Source organism: Sciurus vulgaris, assembly GCF_902686455.1.
Source record: "Sciurus vulgaris genome assembly, chromosome: 6".
Lineage (NCBI taxonomy): Eukaryota > Metazoa > Chordata > Mammalia > Rodentia > Sciuridae > Sciurus > Sciurus vulgaris.
The window spans coordinates 108,301,425-108,317,683 of record NC_136466.1 but is presented as its reverse complement, the minus strand read 5'-3'; the positions used below and the strand labels follow the sequence as shown (position 1 = coordinate 108,317,683).

Genomic DNA, 16,259 nt, shown 5'->3' with positions numbered 1-16,259 from the left:
ATAGATTTATAAATTGAAATTCATAAATTCCTTATTATAAGACAGAAAAATGCCCAATATTGGCAAAATCATAGGAAATCAGCATGTTCATATACTGCTAATGCCGTAGTACATATTGGTGTAAATCTGAAATAATCTTTTCAAAGATTAATTTGGTAATGTATGTCAAAACCATAAACAATGCAAGCCATCAATTCCACACTTCTAGGAATTTACATTGAGGGAAATGTATTAAAGCCATATACAAGGTTGCTAAATACAGTCTTAAAAATCTGAAGTCAACTTAAACATCTGATTGGAGATCAAATATATCAGACATCCACAAAATGAAATAGTAATGCTGTTACTGAAAATTAAGTTTTAAAAGTATGTTTTCACACTGGCAAGGAAATATATTCATGAGATACTGTTATAAAACAGCATATTATATATATAATATATAATATAAATATAATACACACATATATATTTATGCCCAGAAAAACACCTAGAAACACCTAGAAGGATGTGGACTGGTGTTTAATACTGAATGATGAGATGATTTTAATTTTAATTCTTTTTTTTTTTAAGTGCTTCTCACTATTTTCTTCTATGATTGTCTAACTGGTATAATAATGTTTTTAATATATTTAAATAAAATGAAGTCAAGGGGTCAAGACACTTTACACACTATACATTTATTAGAAAATGTAAAACTGCTATACTAAAAATTACCTTTAAAAATGTAATTTGCTTTGATTTACATTTTTGATGTAAGACAGAACAGAATAATACACTGAGTCTGGAAACCAAAGTTTAGTCTAACTTTGGCTTTGCCCATTATTAGTCAGGCATTCTTGAGAAAATCATTAACCTTTCTTTATCTTAGATTTCTCATGCATTTAATGAGAAAGACCGTAAATATCAAGTGAAATAATACATGTCTAGCCATTTTAAAAAGATCTATCTAAAACGTTATTTTCGAGTCTCTGGTATTATTTTGAGCCCCTATTATTATTCCACATCAATAGTATTAAAACATCCAGTGACATGTGATTTAAGAAGGCACAGATGAGTACTTGTGATTTAATTATTCCATTTATCCAGTAAACCAGAAAGACAGAAATCTCTAATAACCAGATGTCTCTTAGATATAAAAATTGCCAGAAATCATACATGTAAACATTTTGTCTTGTTTCCAAGGCCATAATAGGTAGCTTTATTAACAGATTATAGAGTTTTTTGTGTGAAAATTAAGTTCAATTTTCATCTCAAGACAGAAACAAAGTTAAAAAAGTACAAATCTTTCTATGACCTTCTCTTTCATCCTTTATCTTCCTCTTTTCAATTTCACTCAAATTGTAAAAGAACCAGAGAACTGAGAGTATAGATGTCTCCTGACTTTGGTTCTGCATCTTAGTCATAACACAGAGCTAACTCACTGAGGTCATGCAGCCGTCTGCTGACTTAATCCTCCAAGTACCTGTGATTCCCCTATGCAACAGAAACACAGTATTAACGACCACCTGGAATTTTTCAGCAAAAACAAAATTCTGGCATTCATCTGAATCGGTACATAGTCTAAGGCTCTGTAAATTATTTATATTCCTATACAAGTCACCCAAAATATTTCACACCAAACAGCCTCAATGGTGTAATATTAGTGGGTAGACTTTCATCCTCTAAGTATCAAGCTACTTAGTATGAAAATCTGACCTGGCATCTGTCTATCCATACCTTGCTAATACCAATGCTTACTGATCACCAGACCATTCTGTCAGCACAAAGCAAGAAAAGGAATGAAATGGAGAAACAGTCTTTGGCCAGAGGGTATTGCAAGGTCATCTTGTTTGTCTGTCTTAGGAAATCTCTTCCTGGGCATGCAAATCTCCTGGTGTATATATTATTCACATTTGTGGAAGTTCCAGTATACCATTCTAAAGTTGCCCTGGGTCTACCTCACTGAACATGTACTCCCCCAACTCCCTGAGGTAGAAACCGAGTAACTGGCCACATCTTTCAGTGTTTGCAGGTGAGGACAAAGAAGCAATGCAGAAATTGGAGGAGGAAATTGAACAACATAATTATTTCAGGATCACCAAAATCTGCAACATCACTGACATGCCCATGTACAAGATCAGATGGTTAGCAATCCTTTTCAAACATTACCAAACTTCCTGGCCACATATGATTGCTAAATATTCTTTTTGCCTTATTTATCATCTGCAGTATAATTTTATAGTCATGGAGTTTATAAAGCAGAAAGTACCACAGGTTTTTGGTAACTTTTGTAAACTTTTTTTTTTTTTTTTTTTTTTTTTTTTTTGCATCAGCTTTCCATTTTCCTTCCTTTAAGAATCTGGAAAAGAAATACTTGAAAGAGCTTTCTTAGAATGTTATAAGCCTTGGGCTGGGGACATAGCTAGTGGTAGAATATTTTTGCCTAGCAATTCCCAGGACTACCAGGAAAAAAAAAAAAAAAGGTTATAAGCCTCTTTGCATACCACACACAACTATAGAAAGAACATGAAGTTAAGGCTATCTCAGGAACAGCCCATCATCTTCGTTTAAGGAACCATACTGGTTCAATGGAATCACTGCTTCAACACTAAAACAAGACAATTAGACATGACCAGCGTAACAGACCAGAACATTGCCAGGCTTTTCTCAGCAGCTCTGGGGCTTATGGCTCAGTGTTATCAGGGAGGCTTCAAAAGGTCTTTTGGGCTACTATCCATGAGTAGAGAAAAAGTTCCCAGAGACAATGAAAGGCGCACTACTGATCATTCTTATTTCTATCACTGTAGACAATTTGGGTCTTAGGAAAACGTACAGCTGAGTTTTACAAGATGGCTATTGGGTGAAAGATTTTGGAGCTGGAAGGGACATTCTCACTAATGTAGCTGAAAATGTAGCTAAATGGCACACAAAGAGAGACTACCCTTGGTGCTCTTGGTTCCCTTCTTTCCCCTGATCTCATGTTTACACAAAATATTGTGCACAAAATACTGAGCCAGTCCAGGCTTCAGATCAATATGAGGCTGGGGTCCAGTCCCCTTCTACTATCTCATATCCACAGGAGCCTTACAGGACCCACTTGCAGTCTCTACCAGAAGAATTCTCTCACATGATTCATATACAGATCACCCAGTAGAATTCTGATAACATAATCAGTCACTCATTTGCAAGTGAACTAGCTAAATACCAAGATCTGTGGTTTGTGAGCCTGTCCTACCATGTGATGTCAGCTTCAGCTCATAGATACTAACATCATATATGGAGCCAAATAGGATATCTGGCAAGTTAAAATTCATAACTATAGGAAGGGCAGACATGATTCATTTTCTGCTGATCTCTTATTCTCTGAGATTCTTCAATCATGACTGCAACTGGCTTAAATTCTGCGTATTCCACTTTAAATATATACCTTGCTATGTGATATTGTACAATATGGTCAGCTACTTCCAATCTTCTCTATGAAAGAAGAACTGGCCAGAACCATTTGCCAAGAATGCTGCAATGCTAAGAGCACTAGTCATCATAGGTTATGATGATCATCTCACAGCTACTGAGTGGCATTTGAGATAATTATGCATTCCTCTATGTTGTTGTTGCTGCCTGACTCTATTTTCCTTATGCCTAACTCTTAGACCTGACAACATTTGAGACATCTTGTTCAGCTCCACTGGCATAAGCTTAGAGTAAAAAAAGAACGATAATCCCTAATAATCTATTACTTTAATAACAGTTATTTAAGAATCCTGGAATAAAACACTGAAGTTCAGAATAGGTTAACAAGTACAAAATTGTACATAATATAAATGTGCATAATGAGCTTACCATTGACATTAACCAATGAGAGAATATTATCCTGGTGGTCAAGGAGGCGCTTAACTTCAATAATTTCCCATTTCAGTGATCCTTCTGTGGGTGCTACTAACCTGAAAATTACTAAACGGAAAAAAAAAAAAACAAAACAGATATTGTTCTATTAAAATGTTCAAAAAAGATGAAGTACCATTTTCTACTCAAAAAGCAAGCATTTCTTAGATGGGCAGACCAATGATACAAAAAAGAAGACACAGAGACAAATCCACATAAATACAGTTATCTCATACTAGACAAGGTGCCAAAAATGTACACTGGAGAAAAGATAGCCTATTCAACAAATGGTACTTGGAAAAATGGAAAGTCACATGTAACAAAATGAAATTAAACCTCTATCTCTCACTCTGCACACAAAAAAATCAACTCAACGTGGATCAAAGACTTAGGCACTGGAACAGAGACCCTGTGCCTAACAGAAGAAAAAGTAGACCCAAATCTTCACCATGTCAGCCTAGGACCTGACTTCCTGAACAAGACTCTTAAAGTTCAAGAAATAAAATTAAGAATCAATAAATGGGATAAATTCAAACTAAAAGGCATCTTCTCAGCAAAGGAAACAATCAATAACGTGAAGACAGAGCCTGCGGAATGGGAGAAAATCTTTGCCACACCCACCTCAGATAGAGCACTAATCTCCAGGATATGTAAAGAACTCAAAAAACTTACACTGAAAAACGAATAACCCAATCAGTCAATGGGCCAAGGAACTGAACAGACACTTCACAGAAGAAATACAAATGATCAACAAACATATGAAAAATGTTCATCATCTCCAGTAATTAGAGAAAAACAAACCAAAACTAAGATCTCATCTCATTCCAGTCAGAATGGCAATTATCAAGAATACAAGCAATAATAAGTGTTGGCGAGGACATGGGGAAAGGTACACTCATTCATTTCTGGTGGGACTGCAAATTGGTACAATCATTATGGAAAACAGTATGGTGATTCCTTAGAAAACTTGGAATGGAACTATCATTTGACCCAGCTGTCCCACTCCTTGGTTTATACCCAAAGGACTTAAAATCAGTATACTACAGTGATGCACACATCAATGTTTATAGCAGCTCAAGTCACAATAGCTAAACTATGGAACCGACCTAAGTCCTTCAACGGATGAATGGATAAAGAAAATGTGATATATATATATACACAATGGAATATTACTCAGCCTTAAAGAAGAATGAAATTATGGCATTTGTAGGTAAATGGATGGAACTAGAGAATATCATGCTAAGTGATATAAGCCCATTCCAAAAAACCAAAGGCCGAATGTTTTCTCTGATAGGTGGGTGCTGATCCATAGGGTGTTGAGCGGGTAGGGAAGAATGAAGGAACTTTGGATTGTGCAGAGGGGAGGGCATGGGAAGGACAATACAATGAGTCAGACATTATTACTATATATACACATATATGATTACACTACTGGTGTGACTCTGTACCATGTACAGCTAGAGGAATGAGAAGTTATGCTCCATTTGTATACAATATGTCAAAATGCATTCTGTCATACATAACCAATTAGAACAAATTTTAAAATTAAAAATTTTTTTAAAAATGCAAGCATTTCATGAAGTGAAAAATACCTACCATATTAGAAAATTCATCTCCAAAGACAGCCTTATTCATACTAATTTAACTGATCTCTTTCAAATGCTTGAAAGGTTTGAAATGATCTACTCAAACCCCAAGTCAGGGTTTCCTTAGAACTTCCTTCCTTTATTGACTCTTCCAAACCAACTAGAAAACACGGAAGTCCCCACTCTCTCTAGGGCTTCAGCTCTTGCCCAGCTGTCCCATCCTACTCTTTACCTGGCTGGTGAATGGCCCACACCCTTCAAACACTCCTATTACCAGCTTTCTCTACTCACATTCCCAGGCCAGTAAGCACTGCTATGAACTAGGCTACAATTCACGCTTAACTTTAATTCAGTGACAAAAAAACCAAAAACATAACTTTTCTTGATACCTAGGCACACAATATTGTATTATAAATTCTCTGAGAATAAGCCTTATAATTTTTGTATATCACACAGTTCTTTTGGCTACAGTGGATGTTCAATGTTCTGCCTGACTCCTCTTTTTTTTTTTTTAGCCTTAATTCCCCTATATGTATTTATTTTTTAAAATTTTCCAATTATTCATCTCACAAAGTATTAAAATCTAAAGATAACAAGGAACTAAAAACTTAACAACAAACCCCAAGTAATACAATTAAAAATAGGTAAAGGACTTTAATACTCACTTCTCAAAAGAAGAAATCAAATGACTTGATTTTTTTTTGGCAGGGTACTGTGCTTTAATATTTACCCAAAGTGCTTTGTCTGCCCTGATTTTTGCATTTTCAAAATTTTCTTCAAATAAAATAACAATCATTGATATTAAATTTCCTTTGAAAACAAAAGTTCAAGTATTGGACATGTAGACTATTTTTTGTTTTAAGATTACAAAATAAACTGTGATGAAAATTCTTAAATAGTCATTAATAGAGATTTGAAAAAAAAAAAAAACTTGCCTTCAACCATTTCTCAAATTTCCATAACCCACAGGGATTTGACGGGAGGAAACTTAACAATGCATTCATCTCTCTCTTTTTGGGGGGGACAGTACAACTTGTCATTTCTGTGGTTGTGCATGATATAGATTCACACCATTCATGTAATCATACATGAACACAGCGAAATGATATCTGTCTCATTCCACTATCTTTCCTCCTCCTACCCGCTTCTACACAATCCCTCATTTCCCTCTACCTAATCCAAAGTTCCTCCATTCTTCTCTTACCCCCGCAGGGCCCCCCTCCCCCCACCCCATTATATATCATCATCCACTCATCAAAGAAAACATTCAGCCTTTTGTTTTTTAGGATTGGTTTATTTCACTTAGCATGTTATTCTCCAACTCCATCTATTTACCTGAAAATGCCATAACTTTATTCTTCTATATGGCTGAATAATATTCTGCTGGGTATATATACCACAGTTTCTTTATCCATTCATCTACTGAAGGGCATCCAGGTCAGTTCCATAGTTTAGCTATTGTGAATTGAGCTGCTATAACATTTATATACATGTTTACAAGTGGAAAATCATTGTTATAAGGAAGATTCTGAGACCTCTGGAAGACACTGACTTATTAAGGGTAGGATAAGCTCTTTGAAAACTTTTACTGTTGGGTAAAGCTGTATATTCAGTCATTCCAACCTCCTTATGATAATCTCCATCACACATCACACATCACACATCACACATCACTGTAGTATGCCGATTTTAAGTCCTGTGAGTATAAATCGAGGAGTATGGGACAACTGGGTCAAATGGTGGGTCCATTCCAAGTTTTCTGAGGAATCTCCATACTGCTTTCCAGAATGGCTGCACTAATTTGCAACTCCAGCAGGAATGTATGAGTGTGCCTTTTCCCCCACAACCATGCCAACACCTATTATTGCTTATGTTCTTGATAATAGCCATTCTAATAGGGGTGAGATGAAATCTTAGGGTGGATTTGCATTTTTATAATTACTAGAAATGATGAACACTTTTTCATATATTTGTTGATTGCCTGTATATCTTCTGTGAAGTGTCTGCCCAGGTCATTAGCCCATTTGTTGACTGGGTTCTTTGTATTTTTGGTGTGGAATTTTGTGAGTTCTTTATAAATTTTAGAGATTAGTGCTCTATCTGAAGTGTGTGTGATAAAGATTTTCTCCCACTCTGTAGGCTCTCTTTTCACATTATTGATTGTTTCCTTTGCTGAGAAAAAGCTTTTTAGCTTGAATCCACCCCCTTTTATTTCATTATCTGACTTTAACAGTTTTATTTAAACTAGTATAAATACTAATTTTAATCAATACAGAAAATGCAAAATCAAATCAAGTAAAGTGATTCTATCAACAAACACTTAACTAAACTTCTACTATGTACTAGGAGCTTTAGCTATCAAATGTGAATAAGGCACAGGTGCTGCCCTGAAATGCTCAGTCCATATCAAGAATGAGACTCTTACACAGACTTAGCATCAGTGAATTAAGTGCTATGATAAGCCATGGGTGCAAGTGTTGTGGATCTCAAAGATAAGGATGCCGAATATCTGAGAAGGAGAAAGGTCTCATATCCGTTCCAAGTAGTGGTAATTACCCAAGTCTCTCTTCTTTCTCACATTCCTCTCTGGAAAACAGGTCATACCACATTTTTTCTTCTTCTTTTGTATTTCTGACAATATCTCACCAACTTATAAATCTCTAGCAAGGTTATTATATTCTGATAGCCATTCATGTTCAAACTGTGGTTGTCAAGAAAAGGTCTTTTAGTCAATAGAAAAGAGAACTCCTTCCAGCATCTATCAAAGTTGTGTGAAAATGCTGCTTTAAGTGAAATACTACCAAATAACACTGAGATTGGGATTTCAGAAAAAGCGGCAATATATCGTTAAAACTAACAGAGTCAATAATAATCTAAAATACTGACAAGAAACCTGACCAACATCTTGAAAATGTTTCACTTTCTGTATCACTTTCAACAATCCCAGGAAGCCAAGGCTCGGCAAATATCTCTGAAATAAAAACTACTTTGTCTTACCAGCACATATATACTAGTTTAGTTTAAAATACATACACATATACACATATTCACACACATGTATGTAAATAAAAAAGAAATAAAAGAAAAAAAACATACTCACTCAGTTCTTTGCCAACTGCTGCTATGACACAGTTCTTAGGTATTTCAACCAAAGCACTGATACCTTCAGAAATATATAAAAGTCAAATCATTTTTTATGGATTCCAACAAAAACATTCTCAGTTTTATGTCAATCATTTCCTATAAGGAGATGGTAACAACAAGTACACAAAACTTGCCACATACACATTTATATACATGTTTACAAATGGAAAATGATTGTTATAAGGAAGATTCTAAGCCCTCTGGAAGATACTGACTTATTAAGGGACAAGGGACTTATTAGGACAAGCTCTTTGAAAACTTTTACTATTGTGGTAAAGGTGTATATTCAGCCATTCCAACCTCCTTATGCTAATCTCCATCACACATTTACAAGGTGGCTAATTCAAATGAGATAAAATTGGTGATTTTCCTCAATGTACTTAAGTAAACCTGAGCATGTTCCCTGGCACTAAATGAGCAATCAGGACTTTGTGAAATATATATTTGATCTTCATCCTGTTACCTGTCACCTGACTTCTAAAATACTTTGAATCTTCAAAGCTATAGTGGGTTTTATATGCTAATGAGATGGCTGGCAGCCACTAGGTCACTTCAGGATGAGGACTAGTTACCAGAAAGACCAAGGCAGGATTGAGGATTAGGGCTTTCAGCTCCATCTCCCTACCTCCAGGGAGAAGACAGGGGCTGAAGGTGAAGTGGGTCACCAGTGGCCAATGATTTAATCAACCATGCTTATGTAATGAAGCTTCCATAAAAACAAAAGGAAGGGTTCAGAGATTCCATGTAGCTCAACACATAGAGGTTATGGAGGTTGGCACTCTTGGACACAGGAGCTCCATATCCCTTCCCTCCTGCCTTGCCTTATGTAGCTCTTCATCTGCATCCTTTGTAGTACCCTCCCTGAGTTCTAAGAGCTGCTCTAGTAATTAACTGAATCCAAGAAGGGGGTTGTGGGAATGGTGATTTATAGCCAGTGGGTCAAAAAACAGTGTTATGAATGAAAACTGCCCCCATCCCATTGTAAATGGAGATGGGGCAGTCTTGGGGACTGAGCCTTTAACCTATGGGATTTGATACTGTCCTCAGACTGAAGTGAATTAGAGGATACCCAGCTGCTGTCTATTACTGCAGCGCTGCATGTTAGAAGCATATTTTTGAATGAAAATATAGGAAAAACTGAATTTGGCTAGTCAGAGTTAGCCAATAATTAATAGCTAAGTAGTAGCCTTCACAGCATGCTTACGGTCAATTAATACATTTACAAAATTCCTTAGACTATTGTAATAATCAGATATTATACTTTACCATATTTCATATAGAGTTTTCTGTAGGGTTTGTTTGTCTGTTTATTGTTTTAAGAAACAGAGTGTCACTATGTTGCCAAGACTGGCCCAAGTGATCCTCTATACCCATCATACCCACCATACCCAGCCTTAAGTATAGATTTCTGAATATCTTTTCATAATTGAATCATGAAATGATTTGGAGCTAACCACAACTTCTGTGAGAAATGTTACAATTATTACTTTTGTTGGAAAGAATTATAAAGTTGATGTATTAGAACCAGCATATATATTGACAAAAATTTATGTATTAAAGTTAATTTTCCACTGTGACATGTAACATATAGATGTAATTCATAGTATATAGGTAAATTTGGAAAATATTTTACTCATTTGCTTATCCTTCCCATCCGAGTCTAGGAGCATTGTTGTGATCTGAAAAGTATTTCTGGCCTAATTTCTCCTCCACATGATCTTTTTTACCTCTGTTTTGTATCTTCCCAAGTGTGAGGTAGTGCTGGAGGAGAAGGAAGTAAAAGTATAGTGGGAGATAAGAGCAGGGACATGGGAGTATGAGAAGAATTCTAAATGCAGAAAACGTTCTATTTTTAAAATGTTCATTAGATTATTTGTGAAGTGAAAATACTAACTCAATTCGGCTACCTGTAATCTTTGGAACTAAAACAAAACAAAACAAAACAAAACAAAACCCAAATCCCCCATAAAGACCTTTGTGTTCATAAAGTCTCTTTGAAAATTTGTCAATCACGATTTAGCATTATATTTTGTTTACCTGTATCAGAAAGGTGGCTGGTCTTACACAGGAGATCTAATTTTCGGTTCCACACACATAAGTCATTCCCACCAGAGAGCCAAACATCTAGTCTCTTAAGAACAGTCAAACACTGCAAAATTGATTTGAAATGTATATCACTTTAGAAACTCAAGCAGTTAATTGTTCAGTGGTTTTAAATTATGCCCACAAGTTCAGATCCTGAGCCAGAACCATTGAGCTAAGATGTTCTCTGTTCCTGACCACAAAAACTACCAGATAATAAAGGTTTATTGCTTTAAGCCACTAAATTGTGAGGTAATTTCCTACTCAGTAATAGAAAACACACAACGTTTAAACTCCTTTTTAAATAAAACAGAAAATGCAACCTTAGTTTTTAGGTTTTAAATTAGTTATCTCCTAATTCTTCCCAATAATTGTTTCATAGGCTCAGGACAGTTAGTTTTTCAAAGACTGACCTTTACCTCTAATGGCACCCTAAAGGGCCTGTTAATAGTCCTCTTGTCACCCACTGACTGGGAGTGAGAACAAGGACAAGAGCGAGAAACAATTAAAAGAAAAGAAGGAGGTTCTGGTGATCTTGGCCAGGTTGAGAGTAAGGGTATTTTTAAAACTGATGGAAGAGTTGAAAGTAATCAATGCAGTTTCTATTTCAAGAGGTCCTATGCTGTCTGATCTCTATTTTAATATCAGTACTTTATTCATTTTACTGCCCAATAATATTCCTCTGTATGGATATGCACCATTTTATTTATCCATTCACTGGTTGCTGAACATGTAGGTTGTTTCCATCTTTTGTCTATTATAAATAATACTGCTCTGAACATTCATGTACATTTTTATGTGGACAACTTTTTTTTATTTCTCTTGGGAATATATCTAGGAGGACAGCTGGGTCAAATAATTCTGTTTAATATTTTGATGAACTGCTAAACTTTTATCCAAGGTGATGGTACCATATTACAATTCCACCAGCAATGAATGAAAGTTACAGTTTTTTCACATTCTTACCTCTTGTTTGGTCTTTTTAGATGTGAGTAATTTGGTATGTATGAAATCCCCTTTCATTGTATGTATATGTGGGGTTTGTTGCCGTTTTTTTTTTGTTTGTTTGTCTGTTTGTTTTACATAGGGTCTAAGTTACTGAGGCTGGTCTCAAACGTTCAATCTTAACCATCTCAGTCTCTGGAGTTGCTGAGATTATCAATGTGGTTTTTGACTTGCATTTCTCTAAAGACTAATGATGTTGAACATCTTTTCATGAGTTTACTGGTCACTTGTTTCATTTAGAGAAATTTGTTTCAAATCCTTTGTCTATTTTTAATTGGTCTATTTATCTTTTAACTGTTGAGAATTCTTTGCATATTCTGGATATGAGTACACTGGATTTGCAAATACTTTTTACATTCATGGATTATTTTTTCACTTCCTCAGTGGTGTTCCTTTGAAGTACAAAAACTTAATTTTGATGAGGTCCAATTCATCTTTTTTAATAAATGAAATTTATTCAATTTCATTATTTTGTAAGTGGATTTCCTGTTGCCTCAGCCTTTTTTCTGAGACAGGAGTCTCCTTAAGTTGCCCAGACTGGTCTCAAAACTTCTGGACTCATATGATCCTCCTCAGCTTGCAGAGTAGCTGAGACTATGTCTTTTATTGAAGGGTGTTGGCACCATGTCAAAAGTTACATATATTGTCTGTCTATGTGAGATTTTATTTCTGGACTCTCGATTCTATTCCTTTGATCTGTTATGTCTATCATTATGACATGATTACTATATTGTTGTTTAAGTTTTTAAATGGGGAAGTGAGAGTCTTACAACTTTGTTCTTCCTTTTCAGGACTGTTTTAGCTATTCTATTATTTTTTCTTTTTTCTTAAATTAAAAAAAGTCAGCTATAATTTCGATAATGATTTTGTTCCATCTGTAGATCAATGAGTAGTGTTGTCATCTTAATGATATTAACTCTGATCCATGAACATGGGATATTCTCTTCAGTTATTTAGATCTTCTTTAGTTTCTTTCAACAACATTCTGAAATTTTTAATGTACAAATCTTAACATCTTTAAATTTATTCCTAAGTGTTTTATTCTTTTGGATTACTATAAATGGATTTTCTTGATTTTTAGGGTGTTAAATACTAATATATAACAAATCAATTAACTTTTGTATATTGATTAGGTATCCTGAAACCTTGCTAAATTAATTTATTAGCCCTAACAGTTTTATTGTGAATTTGGTATTTTCTATATACAAGATCACATCATTTATAAATATACAGTTTCATACCTTTCTTTCCAAATGGATGTCATTTATTTCTTTTTTATTGCTAATTGCATTGGCCAGAACTTCAAGTGCTATACCAAACAGAAATGCTCAGAGCAGGCATTCTTATTTTGTTCCTGATCTTGAGAGGAAGAGTATTCAGTCTTTTGCCCTTGATATGATCCTAGTTCACAGAGTATTTTTATCATTAGAGGGCACTGGTGTTTATTGAATACTTTTTCTGCCTCTATTGAGATGATCATGTTATTTTTTACCCTGTATTTTTACTATGATGTATTTCATTGACTGTTGTTCTTATGTATAATTAAGCTCATATTAATGGGATAAATCTGCCTTGATCTTGGTGCATAATCTTTTTTTATATGTTACTAGATTTGGTTTGCTAATATGGAGGATAATATATTGCTTTTGTTACATAACATTATCATTAGCATATTACAAACTCAATATTCTTCCAAAATGACATATAAAAATGTTTTTAGTTATACGTGAATACAATAACTTTATTTATATTTTTATGTGGTGCTGAGGATCCAGTCCAGTGCCTCACACACACTAAGAAAGTGCTCTACCACTGAGCCACAACCCCAGTTCCTGAAATGCCATTTTAATGTGTGTGCATATGTGTGTATGTGTATGCACATAATTTTTTTTTATTCATTAAAGCCAAACCGCCTTCCAGGAAGAGCATATGAATTTGTTCTCTCAAAAAGCAATAAAAATGTCAATTTCACTGTCTCCTTGCTAACACCCTTAAAAGAAAAATTTACTAGTTCAAAAGATAAATAACAGCATTTCTCATGTTATGGATATGAATTTCTTAAATTATCTCTTTAAGAACAACTGATTCAATGAATTAAAGTGAACAAAACATTACTTTTTAACAATTTTTTATGTAAAGCAGGATCACAGTCAAAGTAAACAAATACATTTATCTAGCTAACATTCCAATAAAATCCCTTTAGAAGGTATTTTTACCATACTGAAATATACTTTATTATTGACCAGTTCCTATGACTAGTTCATGAAATAATTCTCAAAAGGAACTTCCCCCAAAGACACTAATTTTTTTTTCTCCTTCTGTATTCCTTCAACTCAGGTATTTTCATTTGAACCCTAATGACCTTGGTTTTTCAGATAGTAGGAATTATTTTTAAGGAATATAAAAGTAACATCTTTTCAGATCATATAGAGATTTTGATCAAGTCAATATTTTAATGACTTCTTCAGAGAAAGTTCACTGTTAAATTAAATATGAGCATAGAGGACACAGTACTTCCTTCCCCAGAATCTTTATATCTTTATTGTTACTCTAACAGCACAGTGCCATGAGGTGGCTACCAGAGATGTTGTCTTTTAGGAAAATAAGTCTTTTCATATTAAAAATAAAAAAAATGTTAACTCCAACCTGAAGCTCAGCTATCTTTAAAGCAAATGAAGAAACAACTCCTTTTACAGTATCTTTTCACACACTGGCTAAAGTTAAAAAGCAGTGTTACTTTCTTAGAACATTTAAGGTAATTTCTTCTGTATGAATCACAAGTAACCAAGTCTTATCCATGTTTGTTTCTCCAACATGTAGCAGAGTTCCTGTTATATAAGTAGCAATAACTAATGTTTGTAAAATTAGTGAACCTAACAGTGGAAGCCAATTAATTACATAATATTTTCAGTTTTAAAACTAATTAACATGTATTTATGACCTTAAAGGCAGCAGAAGTCAGGGCTGGGGCTGGGGCTCAATGGTAGAGTGCTTGCCTAGCATATGTGAGGCACTGGGTTCAATCCTCAGCACCACATAAAAATAAATAAATAAAGGTGTTGTGTCCATCTTCATTTAAAAAAAATTGTTTTTAAAAGGCAGAAGTCAAGGGACAAATAACTCCATATTTTTAGTTCAAAGTATTAAAAAAACTCACTAGTTATTGTTAGTCATCCTGTAAGTAGTGTCTCTTCCTAGGATTACCTACTAAAAATATGCCAGGTTCTACCATTTTTTTTCCTTATCCTGCAGTAACAATTAGCCTCTGCTCTAATTTACATTTGAAAATTAGAATCAATACATACGATCACAAAAATCTAGTCTTAGAATCAAATGACTGCAGGTGTATGTGGAAGAAATAATTTTTTAAATCTCCCAAAGTAATTCTATGTACTCTATTTAATCATTTTTTTTTTCTGAGACAAAAAACAGATTAATTTTAAGAACTCTTATTTAAGATTTTTACCTTTACAGTAGACTGGAAACATGATACTCTCTGAACTTGTCTGCCAGTATCACAATCCCATACCTAAATTTATGTTAAGAAATAACTTCTAAGTAGAATTTTAAAAATCTTAATTATGAGATAACTTTTTCTAATTAGAATGAAATCGCAAACATTAAACATTCAGTTAGAAGATCTTTAAATAAAACATAAAATATTTAATACTTATACTACCACAAAAATTAATTCATATAAGTAAGTTATCAACTTAGCAGAGCAGGCTTATGAATGATCTAAAATAAGCTTGAGGTAAATTTTACTACCAAACTATTCGCAAATGGAATGAGTGGGCCTGATGTACTGAATCTTTACATGCATTAAATACTGAAATTATTTAAAGTTTATTCACCAAAATAGTCTGCCATAATCTAATAAACATGAACATAAAAGAATTTATACTAAAAACCTTCACATCTATTAATTGCTATTTCCTGAAAGTTCCCTGCAATGTGCATAGCATAATTTACTACTTTATCCTGATTCAAAGAAGACACTAACAGTGTACTACTGTTACCTGTATGTATATTTAAAATAATTAGAGGGCCTCTAAAAAATAATAATTAGAGGGCCTCCTATAAAATATTCAGGATTAGTTTGACTTAAGAAGTTAAGATAATTTTCAAATTTTTACAGTACTTCCTTTGGTAATACATCTTACATCATATCTGACTTTCATACATATATACTATATATTTAAAAATTGAAATTAATTTCACAACTAATCTTATTTTGTCCAAAGACTTTTTAAAATTATATTTCAGTCTTTAAATGTGGCTAATTATTATAAGAATTTGATTTATAGTCATAAAAAGATATTTAGATATACATGTATGTACATACCACACTAAACAAACTGCCAGCACATAAAAATACATAATGTTTTCAGGCATTAAACAATTGTAATACGGTCTCACAGTCTTTTCACTTATTTCACGATCTGATATTTGAATGTGCAATACTGAGTAACTTGAGCTCTTAAGGCTATTAATAAAAAATATAAAAATCTACCTTTAGCATTTAATTAAGGGAGTTAATTTATAGTGAAGGCCCAAGCAGAGAAAATTTAGAATTTATTT

General features: G+C 33.9%; 2 protein-coding genes across 2 annotated transcripts in view; both read right to left on the bottom strand.

Moving 5' to 3' along the window:
* The window catches only part of LOC306663180 (WD repeat-containing protein 41-like), a 45,190-nt gene that overhangs the window by 9,556 nt on the left and 19,375 nt on the right, over positions 1-16,259 (bottom strand). Inside the window, 4 exon segments of the mRNA XM_079143582.1 lie at positions 3,820-3,930; positions 8,548-8,610; positions 10,629-10,740; positions 15,145-15,207. Coding sequence (XP_078999708.1) covers positions 3,820-3,930; positions 8,548-8,610; positions 10,629-10,740; positions 15,145-15,207 — 349 coding nt within the window.
* The window catches only part of LOC306663186 (WD repeat-containing protein 41-like), a 57,604-nt gene continuing 49,970 nt past the window's right edge, over positions 8,626-16,259 (bottom strand). Inside the window, exon 8 of the transcript XR_013764391.1 lies at positions 8,626-8,789. The gene's annotated coding sequence lies outside the window, so the exon portion shown is untranslated. The remainder of the gene's footprint in view (positions 8,790-16,259) is intronic.